Source organism: Benincasa hispida, chromosome 5, assembly GCF_009727055.1.
Source record: "Benincasa hispida cultivar B227 chromosome 5, ASM972705v1, whole genome shotgun sequence".
Taxonomy (NCBI): Eukaryota; Viridiplantae; Streptophyta; class Magnoliopsida; order Cucurbitales; family Cucurbitaceae; genus Benincasa; species Benincasa hispida.
Genome location: NC_052353.1, coordinates 6,621,806 through 6,633,272, shown reverse-complemented (window position 1 = coordinate 6,633,272; position 11,467 = coordinate 6,621,806). Strand labels below are relative to the sequence as shown.

Sequence of the window (11,467 nt, the reverse complement as noted above, 5' to 3'; positions counted from 1 at the left end):
GTCGGCGAGTAGAGTCATTGGAAACATTAGAAGAAGGGAGAGAGGGAGAGGAAGATAGAATTTCTCGATAAATATGGAAACTTTAATAGCGAACGTCAATGATGTTGGTGGAATTGAATTATTTAACACCTTCTTGTGAAGTGGTGGGCTAGATAGTAAGTTTAACCTAAATCAATGCCCCCAAACATCCATTAGAAAGATGTTAGGAGTGCACTATTGCTTGATGTGAGGTTCTTCTCCCTTTTCAACAAATGAATTCAGAAAAGAAATTTAACTAAGCCATTTGGTAAGCCATGTTCCATTTATTTCTTATTCAAATGCAACCATCAGAATCCTTCTGGGGCCATTTGCTGCAGTATGTATTGTGGGATTAAACAGGTACATCATATTGGAAAGAAAATTTGGGTTCTTTTCACAGGTCAAACCCGATTGAAAACGAAGTAGGTGGCCAACTTTCCTCAACAGGTGCGACTCAATGACTAATTTAAACTGCACTTGAGTTTGTTTCTGGGTTTAAGGTAAGAAAAGACAGTGTCAAAGACAATCACAGCTGATATTTTGATCCCTCTTAAGTATGGAAGTTTTAGGCTCATGTTTTGATGACATTTGATGGGGAAAGTCACTGACAAGAACACTGAAAAAAGAAAAGAAAGACAAGAAATTACAAACATGGGTTCCAACAGGCCTATCTACATTTGCAGTAACTTGATCCTAATATGCACAGAGCCTCCTGTGTGTATTAGAAGATGTTTCTGTTTCTTGTTTTGGAAGAAAGAATCAATTTATTAATTGTTGGAGAGACTCAAACGAGGTGTTTGGGACGCTGAATTGAGCTATGAAATATGGAGTTAATATATTGAAGTTAAAGCAGTATGTGTTTGGGATAGAGTTGTGAAAATGGAGTTTCTTGATAAATGTGCAAAAAAGAGAAAGATGGAATTCCTCAATAAATATACAAATTTCAATAGTGGACACTACTAAAATTGGTGGGATTAAGTTATTTAACACCGACATGTGAAGTCAGTGGACCAGACACCCCAAAAGGTTTGAAGGACATACAACATAGTACACAAAATGATAATTTATATGTTATTATACATCCCCATGAATCTCGAAACTTTTGATCTAGGTACGTACTGGAACGAATCATAACGACATTTGAATTATACAAGATTATACATGAAAATTCTTCTTTTAGGTCTCTTTTTAGTCCTACATCTCTAATCCTTAGATGGAAAGTTCATTTATCCCTATCAGCGACAAGGGCTTATTGATTGGTATAACCAACATGCCAAACTTCACCCAATGTGAACTCCAAACTATTCACATTAGGGGGAGGGGGCACCAAAAGCTCTAGCAATGGTGAAGTATAACTTGGTTAATTGAGTTGGTTGAACTCCAAATCCCAAGATTCAAATCTACCAGACTTTCCCTCCAAATTCTCAAACTAATATAAACTACAACCACCTCCAATTGAAAGGCATTGGGCTTGGGCACCCCATATCTTCCCCTGTTCTTCAAAAGATGGCAATGGAGATTTTGAAGGCCTTAGCATTCATCACAGTTGCAGCAACTATTTTAGGTAGTTTTTCAGTTGAAGGGCAGACTCGTTCGTCTTGCACAACCTCAATGATCAACAATTTCACCCCATGTTTCAATGTCATCACTGGAAGTAGCAACAATGGTTCATCACAAAAAGAAAGTTGCTGCACCACACTGAGGTCGCTCTCAGGAACAAGTATGGACTGTGCCTGCCTTTTACTTACTGCCAATGTGCCTGTTCCTCTGCCCATCAATGCAGCCCTTGCACTCATCCTTCCAACTTCTTGTAACATCACCAACCTACCTGCACAATGCAAAGGTAAAAAACTAAAAACTCATCACGCCCCTTTCATATTACAGTTTAGCAAATAAGATCAAGGTAAGACATGTTTGTAATGACTTTCTAAGTGCTTAAAAAATCGTTCTTTAAGTGCTTAAAAAACCGTTTTTAAGCCCATGGAAAATCAAGCCAAAGAGGCTCTAAGTTTCAGTTGGAAGCTGTAAGAATTTCTTAGAGTTCTAATGTTGATTTTGATCTATCTTGCAGCTTCTGGTTCACCCCTACCATCCCCAGGTATGGTTAATCTTCTCTAGTTCTCATCAAATTTCTTATACATCAGTAGATCAATGAAAATTCAGAGTGAGAAAGGTTTCAGAATTTGATCCTTCTGTACTTGACAGGACCTATCTCACTTGGACCAACTGCACCATTTCCTACTGCAGCTGCTTCTCCTTCTCCTCTAAGCCCACAAGGTAACCTCCTTGTGCAGGATAATCTTCTTATCAACATTAAGAATGAGCAGTTTCACATGTAATTAATTATAAAAGTACACATCCAACTCTGAAAATTTTATCTGTGAACCAAAAAGTTTGTGTATATTTATGTATTATTTAAGTGAGAAATTGATAGGAATGTTATTAAGATATTGCTAAGGATATATAGAGGGGGTATGTTAGCAATTAGCGAGTGAGTTTGTTATGGAATTTAGTTATAAATAGAGGAAAGGGGAATGAATGAGTTAGACAATGTTTGAAGGAGTGATTCAGGATTGTGAGAGATATCAAGAGAGGGAGAGTCCAAGTACTTCAAATACTTAATTTATCTTGTCCTCTGTATTTCGATATATCACAACTTATCCAAGAAGTAAATTTAGGAGTTAGGATTAGCAAAACAATCAAAAACGAAATAAGAAGACAAGAATTATATGGTATGATTCAAGATGCATTACATGTCTTTACTTTTTTTCAATATATTTATTCATATTATCCGAGAATTTAACTACAAAAACCTACTAAAGATTGAAATAAAACTGTTTTATTCAAAGTTTAAGGGTATAATTATAACTAACCTAATTATATTTAATTTGTATGGGCAGTTTCAAAAGCAGTAGCAGTAGCTCTGGCACCGGAAGACGGTCAGCGGCAGCAATTGATGCCCACACATCCTCCGGCAGAATCAGAAGCTCCGGCAGCAACCCATCGTCGGATCCGACCTGTTTTAGCTCCATCCGCATCCTCTCCATCTTGTGTCTGCCCACCATCGCTCTTGCTAATATCCATAGCCTTCATGGTTTTCAAATCCCAATGAACAGCTTTTTGCTTTCACTCCTCTTCTAATCGCGTGTGCTAAATAACAGATACTCATTTTGTTTCCCTATTGGCCACTGTATTTACTCCTTTTCATATGCGTAATTAATCTTCTTCTTCTATATTTCAAATACGACTCTTGACACAAACTTTAACTAAGGATTAAATATGGTATAGTTCAATTGATATAAGAGTGTAGTACTGACATGAGGTGTAGTTCGAATCGAGAAACTTTTTTCAAAGGTACAAGATGGTCAATTTTCAAAAATAATCATAATAAATGGTCTTAAATTGATTGCTTTCAAATTTTGGAGAACAATGTAAATAAATACACTTATGAAAATTCATGTTGATATAATTATTAGTTTAAAGTTTAAATTGATACAATTCAAAATTTACGGGTATAAATTGATATTTTTTTGAATTTTTATGTTAATATAACTATAATTTAGTTGACATAGGATTGATGTAAGACATACTATTGATTAAGTCAGATAATCGAATCTTTATATCTCCAAATTGAAAATAATAATCAATCACTTTTTTGGGAGGCTTAATTCATAACTTAACTAAGATTTTACACAAACTTAAAAGCTTAAATTGAAATTTTAACCAAAAACTATATCAAGAGTAATTCACTTTTCCTTTTTTAATTGAACAAATTTTCCTTTTGTTTCGAGATTAAATCAACTAATAATGATGTATATTTTATTAAGGTGGATAATCATTTTGTTTTTGTTTTTGTTTTTTTTTTAAGATTAAACAGATAAACACCATTTACATCTATTGATTTATATATTTTATTATCAATATTTTAGAAGTAATTTCAAAATTCAAGCAAATATTTAAAAGCTAAAAAAGAGTTTTTTAAAAGTTTTTTTTTGTTTTAAAATTTGACTATACATAAAAAAAAAAATGAAAATCATGATAATAAATGGTGTGAAACAAACACAGTTTTCTAAAATCCAATAGTTACCAAACTAACCTAATTCTTTTATTTTACATAAATATTCTCAATTAAATCGTTTCCTTAATTACTTTAACCATGCTATGTGGATAGGTTTGTTTTTTAGTACAACAATTGCGGATAGAGAATTGAATCTCCAACTTTTTGGAATGAAGGTCATGTTAATATCACTAAATTAAACTCACTTTGGCTATATGGACAGGTTATTAGTACCTCCTCGTAAAAAAGTTTTAATACTACGACAATATCTTGCTTTATTTTTTCACAGAAAATCCCATTTTAATGTCAAGAGTCCACTACTTTTAAAAAATGCTCATGTAACATATAATAAATGAATATGAAAAGTTCTCATACTCCAATTAAATGAATTAGGTGTTCTCAAAAGATAATAATAATAATAAATAATAAATAAATTGGGCTGATGGGTAGGTGAGATTTACAGGCCTACAAAATTGTGATTATTTGGTATATAGACCATATGCAGAAGGGAATTGGAATGTAACAAATAATTACAACATTTGATGGGAAATTGGAATTAACGAATCATATTAAAATGGAAATTGGAATAAACCATATGCAAAAGGAAGAGGAAAAGGGAGGATAGATTTGATGGGAAAAGTAACGAAAGAATGGCTAATTGCTAAATATAACAAATGGTTTAGTTTAATGTATTGAAAAAATCCTACTAGATTACTTTACAAAACGTTTGTTAAGTTTTAATTACACAAAATCGATATATTAATAATTGTTTTACTAACATATGTAGACACATAAACATATCTTTTTTATACTAAAGCGAACATAGCTCCACTATCATATAGATGTGTGTTAGTGATCAATAGGTCTAAATAGGTCTATGAATCTCCGTACCCTTATTGTATTAGAAAATTTTCATTTGACATACAAAATATCAATCTTAATACTAAAAAGTTCAACCTATCTATCAACAAAATTTATTCTTTAAATTTCAAGTTGACATGTTTGTTTGTTTAAAAATATTAGTAAAGCAATAACTTAACCATACATCAGTTATGTATCAACCGTTTTTTATAGTTGTTTTTAATTGAAATACTTTCTATAAAAAGGAAAAGATTAAAGCTAAATTGATATTCAAATAGACTCAATGGACACTGTGAAAAGAATGAGTGTTATTCTATGTGGAGTGAGTACAAACCTACGAGTGGTGGTGTGAATGATGTCTATGCTTCTAGAGAGAGGGTTGATGGCTAGATGGTGAAATTTTGTGTGAAATTGCAAGCTTCCAAACAAAATAAAGTTTGTCCGTTGGCGAGCAAGTTAAAAGTCTATTTCCTACTAACTATAATTTATGGATTTGGCAAGTTAGGATTAGGGAATTGTGCCATCAGTGTACTCGAGTAGTTGAAAATGTGCTTCATACTATTTGGAGTTGCAAGAGTCTAAGGAAGCATTGGGTCCAAATCCCATTTTGGGCTATGATGTGGGCAAAGGAGGTGACTAATTTTGATGACCTTATTTTCTGGTATGAAACGTTTCATCATTATGATATGTCATGTTTGAGAATTACAGGAGTATTTTGGCATAGTCCTACCCCTCGCTCTCAACATTTATGGAGTATTTTGTCAACCAATCGGATGGTGGCTCTCTTGAGGAAGTGACTTTTCTTTTTATTTTAATCTTTTTTTTTTCTCTGGTCGGTTACTTCTGGTTGTTGTCCTTTCTTCTTCTTCTTAAATATATATAAAATCTAAATAGATGTTTAGTAGATACGTAAGAACCCGACCGAACCGGTTTTTATTATAATTCAAACCGACCGATATAATTAGCCTAAAACCTCCCACCAAAGAGGCCTAAGGTTCCATTCGCATTCGCACCTCTCTCTCAGTCGTCGAGCCGTCAGTCTCTCCTCACTACCGTTCCCTCTCTGTCTCAGTCGCTGGTCTCCGCTCTCTGTAGAAGCTGTGTTTCGCTGGATCTCAATCTAACCCACTTGTCTCAGGCACGTCTTCATCTTTCTCTAAGCTATTGAATGCTTATTGTTGCTATTTTTTCTTTTTGTGATTTTGGATTTTGGGTTTCTATTGGGTGATTGCGGATTCTTGGTTTAAAATGGGGAAGCTAAGAGTAAATTAGAATGAAAATGGAGGAGGAAAACAGAGTCCATTGAAGAAGATGTATGAACAGCAACAACAGAACAGAGGAAAAAGAGAAGAAGCCTTTAGCCTTTAGCCTTTAGAGGGTGATTGTGGATTCCGTTCGTTTGCATATAAAGATAAGAAAACGCTCATTTTCCCGTAGAATTGAATAATTGTGTTTGAATTTTGGATGGGTTTAATGAAAATGTAAAAGGATAGAATTGAAAAACGAATGGTACTGGACCCAAAAGCATCCCTGCAGTAACAAAATGTATGAAATTTAAATTGCTATTCTCTCGTTTTCTCTTTTGCTATTTAACATGTAATCTCTCATTTCCAAAAGCCTTGATTGGAAATGCTTTTTCACCAGTTCTGCTTACAGTTTATGCAAAGATAGAATTGCATCACCTTTTCTGCTTTGCTGGTGATCTGACCAATGAACCTAGCCATGTAACATTTGCTGAAGAATTCCAAATCACTGATTGAATACTATGTCTCTTGGATCTGCTTGGAATTTTCTACTCAGTATATATTATTATCATCCATGTTTTATGTTGTAGCGAAAGTGTATAAACTCATAATCTGAATGGTGAACTGCAGTTTGCTGGGGTAACTTGTGCAGATAGTGGCAGCAGCAGATTTGGTGTTTGCATTACATTTAAATGGGTTGGAAGGCTGCCGAAAAGCTTATTAGGCACTGGAAAATTCTTAGAGGAGATAATGTAAGGGAAACTTTTTGAAGATATATATCTTATTTTCTCCTAATGTTGGTCTAGGTTTCCTTATGATATTCATGATTGTTTGCATTTGCAACAGGTGATGATCATTAGAGGCAAGGATAAAGGAGAAACTGGTGTAATTAAGCGTGTCATTCGCACTCAAAATCGTGTTATTGTCGAGGGCAAAAATCTGGTAGGAAAATGATTGCCAAATTGGACAGTGAAAGGTTTATAGTTGAGCTTTCTCGTGTTTAATTGTTGTGCTTGGGCCCTTTCTGGCATATGTTTGATCATGTAGGCAATTGAGTTGTGCAAATTACTGGTTTGTTGGATTTGATTTAACATCAAGTTTTTTTCCCTTTCCTCATATCCTCTGTGTATGGGTGCTTGACACCGTATGGATACCTTTTTATGGTTCAACAGTTGTTTATGATTCCTGTTGTGTTCCCTCGGCTGATTTTGATGCTCATCATTTTTATGATTTCCGCAGTTGAACCTTACATGGGTGTGTCAGTTTTATTAGCGGTCATTCACCTTTCTATGCTTCATACAGGTGAAGAAACATATTAAGCAAGGACAAGGTCATGAAGGTGGAATCTTTACCGTTGAAGCTCCCCTCCATGTATCAAATGTCCAAGTTGTTGATCCAGTAACAGGGTTTGGATGCTATCCTAAATTGTTATTCAGTTTTGACGTTTTGCCTGGAACTAGAACGTTGACAGACATTGTTCTTTTGCAGGAAGCCTTGTAAGGTTGGTATTAGATATCTTGAAGATGGTTCTAAAGTACGAGTTTCAAGAGGGATTGGAGCCTCTGGATCTATAATTCCTCGTTCAGAGATCTTAAAGATAAGGACTACTCCCAGACCTACAGTTGGTACTGATCTAAAGCCTTCAGCATTTTTATTTAATATTTATCTTGTTTGTTATTCTTTATATATGAATTTTTTTTTTTTTCTTGTTATTTGATAAATGACTTGCTCTGAGATATATATATATATATATACACTTTTCTTGTTATTTGCTAAATTATTATGCTTGAAGGTGCTTCTGTGGCATTCCTCTGTAAGCCTTTCCTTTGTGATTACATGTTTATGTGATTCCATGTTATCGAATGCTGTTATTAAATTTTCTCCGTTGATGAGATTTCATGTTTCTCTATAGGTTTTGTTTTGGAAGACTTTGTATTTACCCTATAGGCAACACATAGTTGAAACCCCTTTCTTTAGTAGGATTTTTGTGGGTTTGGTTTTTTTTTATGCCCTTGTATTCTTTCAGTTTTTTCTCAATGATTTTTGTCTCTATAGAAAAAAAATAAAAAAAGACTTGATTATTACTGTTCTTTTAAGGAGCTGTGCTATGAGTTGAAACTTATCTCAGCTATGGAGATGGATGGACTTTCTTCTTTTTGCTCCATCTGCAATGTGTATGGCTTGGGGGGGCGGGGTGGGGTGGAGGGGCAGGGCACCCGGCCATTCCTTTGGATGCTAGGCTTAGAGCATGGTTTGGCATGTCATCAATGAGCCAGACTGATGTTTAGTGCTTGCAAACATTCAATTGAGTTTTAACAGAAAATAAATGTTCTCGTGGATAACATGGTTCTTTAGCTGTTTCCATGCCCTTGTTAGAATATTGGCCGAGTGAAGCTGCTGACTGTATATTTTAGGCTGCTCATATAGACTAAGTTGTATCACTTTGTTAACCAAGTTTTTTGGAATAAGGACGCAGTTGTACAACCTATGGAACATATCCTATTCAAGTAAAGTTGTTTGTCAACCAAGTTGTTCTTTTGTCCTCTTTCTTTCTTGGTCTGATTGATAATATAAATGGAGTGCTGTACAGCTATTGTAAATGGGTTGAAATTAGAACAACACTAAAAAGTTCTTTGTCTTCTTTAATACAAAACCCTTGGTATCAGAGCTCTATAAAGGGAGCTAATACAGCCACTTCTTCATGTACTTCGACCAATGTGCGTAGACCCACGAATTCTTTGCTCCAAGAGAAGCAACAAAAATTCCTAAGCCTACTCTTGGCATAAGTCTATTCCACGAAAACGATTTCTCTTGTTTTTTTTTTTTTTTTTTTTGTGTGTTTTTGATCAAAACGATTTCCCATCCTTGTACCAGCCATTTTTTTAATATAAGATTCAATGATTAAAAAAAAAAAAAAAATCTACTTGCTATGACAAAACCAACTACTGAATATTGTCATTGTATTGACCTTCAAGAAGGGTATATTGGTGGAAGCAACCATTGTCCTCTCCAATACCTCAATGAAAACAGACTTCTAATAAGTTCATCATGTTATGTATAGTGTGCCTCACCCCCCCCCCCCCCCCCCCCCCCCCCCCCCTCCCCCCCCCCCCCCCCCTTAAAAAAACTCACTTTTTCTTGCGCCTTGCCTTGTGCTCAAGCCTCAGAAGACTGTTGTGCTTAAGTTCGCCTTGAGTTCTGAAAACCACCCATATTCTTTCTCTAGATAAAATGAATTTAGAATAGGTAGGAAAGGACATGGTTGCTCCATCTGGAATGCATTAGCCACACTGTCCAACAATACCTTGGAGGTGCAACCTTAGGGAGAACCTCAGAATGTCATACTTATAGACCAGAAAGTTAGCGATAGACCTATTGTGAAAGTATCTGGTAGGAAAAGGGAGAGAGATTCAAAAGTATCTGCTGTTGAAAACTGATCCGTGAGTAAGAGAGAGATTCTGTTATGAGAGTTGGACCCATTCCGTTATTTGTTAGAGGGCCTGTGAAGGGAAGTTGCAAATATGGTCAAGTACTTTACTGGGAGGAGAGCAGGGCATCTTTGATCATTTTGGGTTATTTTTTATTAGGAAAGAATAGGGAGCTCACCACCTTGGCTCTGTTTCTTTATCTGAACATAAACAGGAGGTTCTATTAGTTGCTAATAGTTTGACTAGATCAGTCAACAACATCAGATGAACTTCCGATGGGTGAGGATTGAGGGTTGAATATAATGCTTTTGTAGTTGCATTAAATTCAAGAGGAGATTCTCCTTCATTTGATGATAACATCTAAAGTATGTTGCTGCGATTTGAGCAACCTGAGTTAAAAATGAAAAAGAAAACTCAGTGCGTGCAACTGCTCTGTTCAAGCCAACATGACTCAACTTTACATTTTATTTTTTGTTTTTGTTTTGTTTGCTTTGGGCTGCTGATTGTATGATATAAGTTGTAATATTTAATTTTTTGTATTGTTTAGCCAGGTTGTTTTTATCCTCTTTTTTTTCTCAGTAGCAAAGTAGCAGGTATTGTGAATAGAATGCTATACAGATGCTGTAAATAGGTTGAAATTAGTCCAACAGTGAAAACTGTCTTTGAAACAAAAGTTGATCCCATACACCAGTAATAACTCAAGTAGCTACTTCTCTGTCAAGGATTTCACATTTAGCACTGTTATTCTCGATATTCTTGAAAACAAATTAGAATACATGAATGGGGCTCAACATTTTTATGATGACCAATGTGCCATTGATGAAACATAGACTTCATGCACAATTCTACCTTTTATGTATCTCAATCACTCCAATCTAGTCACTTTGGTCAGAAGAAATCAACAGACTTTAGGTCATGGTTCACGTTAGCTTTAAGCCTTTACAGACAACCCCCAATATCTGTACTTTTCTTGATGTGTGAAGAGTGCAACATAATAATGTCCAATTTATAAAGCAACTAGTTAATAGTGACGAGGACCTGATGAAAAAATGAGCTAAATAATCGAAAGGTTCAATCTTCAGTGAGGATTTCACATCTTGCATGTACTATTAACTACTTCAAGCATAAATATGAACTAGCTTGGGCACTCTGGCATGCACATGGAATTCGATATAGTTCTCTACATTTACCCATGAAGTTTTTCCTCGAGTAATCTGATCGCTATACATTGCTAATATTAGAAAATGGAATAATTGGGAATCTCGAGCAACTGACCAAGGGTTTCTTCTGCTTTACAACTGGAATGAGGAACCTTAGAATTAACTTACTACTTCTGCACCTTTTGATTTGATCATATTTGTTGATTTGCAGCTGGTCCCAAGGATACTCCAATGGATGTGGTTCTGGAGAAAACTTATGATGCTAAAACAGGGAAGGGCATGCCTGAACTTTAGAAGTTACTTATCTTCAATTCAGAAGACATGGTTGTACTAGGTTGGAAAATAATCAGAATGTGAGGATAGATACATCTTTGTTGTATTGGGCGGCAACTTGTATTTTATTCCCCTGATTGTCGTTTACAATTATTTTAGATTAATATTCATGAGGATGGCTTTTGCAGGAACCACTCTGATCTTCTGATGGTTATATGATGGAAGGAAATGGTTTTGAACTTAAACTTTTGGTGTGTAACTGTAATACATTTTTCCTTTCCGAGCCGCTGCTCCAGGAAAAAAATCTCATCTCCGTTGAAAATCCTCCATCTAGAGAATATGTATTTCTTTCTCCACTCACATTGAAATTTTTCCCGACTCCTTGGGACTTAGACTAAGTCGTTACTATAAACATGGATGCTTACA

The 11,467-nt window shown here is 35.2% G+C and overlaps 2 protein-coding genes across 4 annotated transcripts; both read left to right on the top strand.

Annotated features, from left to right (window-relative positions):
• The first annotated feature begins 973 nt into the window (after positions 1-973).
• LOC120078326 (non-specific lipid transfer protein GPI-anchored 2-like) lies at positions 974-3,148 on the top strand. Its single transcript, XM_039032565.1, has 4 exons — positions 974-1,861; positions 2,090-2,116; positions 2,224-2,295; positions 2,919-3,148. The coding sequence occupies exons 1-4, from the start codon at positions 1,525-1,527 to the stop codon at positions 3,128-3,130; spliced, it is 648 nt and encodes a 215-aa protein (XP_038888493.1). The 5' UTR covers positions 974-1,524; the 3' UTR covers positions 3,131-3,148.
• A 2,755-nt stretch (positions 3,149-5,903) lies between these two features.
• LOC120078789 (50S ribosomal protein L24) lies at positions 5,904-11,439 on the top strand. Of its 3 annotated transcripts, XR_005482092.1 has the most exons (7): positions 5,904-6,074; positions 6,811-6,932; positions 7,027-7,122; positions 7,483-7,586; positions 7,669-7,805; positions 10,980-11,121; positions 11,230-11,397. XR_005482092.1 is itself a non-coding variant. In XM_039033102.1 (6 exons), the coding sequence occupies exons 2-6, from the start codon at positions 6,873-6,875 to the stop codon at positions 11,060-11,062; spliced, it is 480 nt and encodes a 159-aa protein (XP_038889030.1). In that variant the 5' UTR covers positions 5,904-6,074; positions 6,833-6,872; the 3' UTR covers positions 11,063-11,439. The 3 variants fall into 3 exon arrangements, 2 of the variants coding, with proteins under 2 accessions (XP_038889030.1, XP_038889029.1); XM_039033102.1 differs by having other exon boundaries at positions 6,833-6,932; positions 10,980-11,439; XM_039033101.1 differs by having other exon boundaries at positions 5,905-6,074; positions 10,980-11,397.
• Positions 11,440-11,467: the final 28 nt, after the last annotated feature.

Bases quoted from the DNA above. Each gene is read 5' to 3' on its own strand.
- LOC120078326 (XM_039032565.1), top strand. From the start codon at position 1,525: ATGGCAATGGAGATTTTGAAGGCCTTAGCATTCATCACAGTTGCAGCA. The intron at 1,862-2,089 runs GTAAAAAACTAA...TCTATCTTGCAG, and splicing joins CCTACCTGCACAATGCAAAG to CTTCTGGTTCACCCCTACCA. The intron at 2,296-2,918 runs GTAACCTCCTTG...TTGTATGGGCAG, and splicing joins TTCTCCTCTAAGCCCACAAG to TTTCAAAAGCAGTAGCAGTA.
- LOC120078789 (XM_039033102.1), top strand. From the start codon at position 6,873: ATGGGTTGGAAGGCTGCCGAAAAGCTTATTAGGCACTGGAAAATTCTT. The intron at 6,933-7,026 runs GTAAGGGAAACT...CATTTGCAACAG, and splicing joins AAATTCTTAGAGGAGATAAT to GTGATGATCATTAGAGGCAA. The intron at 7,806-10,979 runs GTACTGATCTAA...GTTGATTTGCAG, and splicing joins TACTCCCAGACCTACAGTTG to CTGGTCCCAAGGATACTCCA.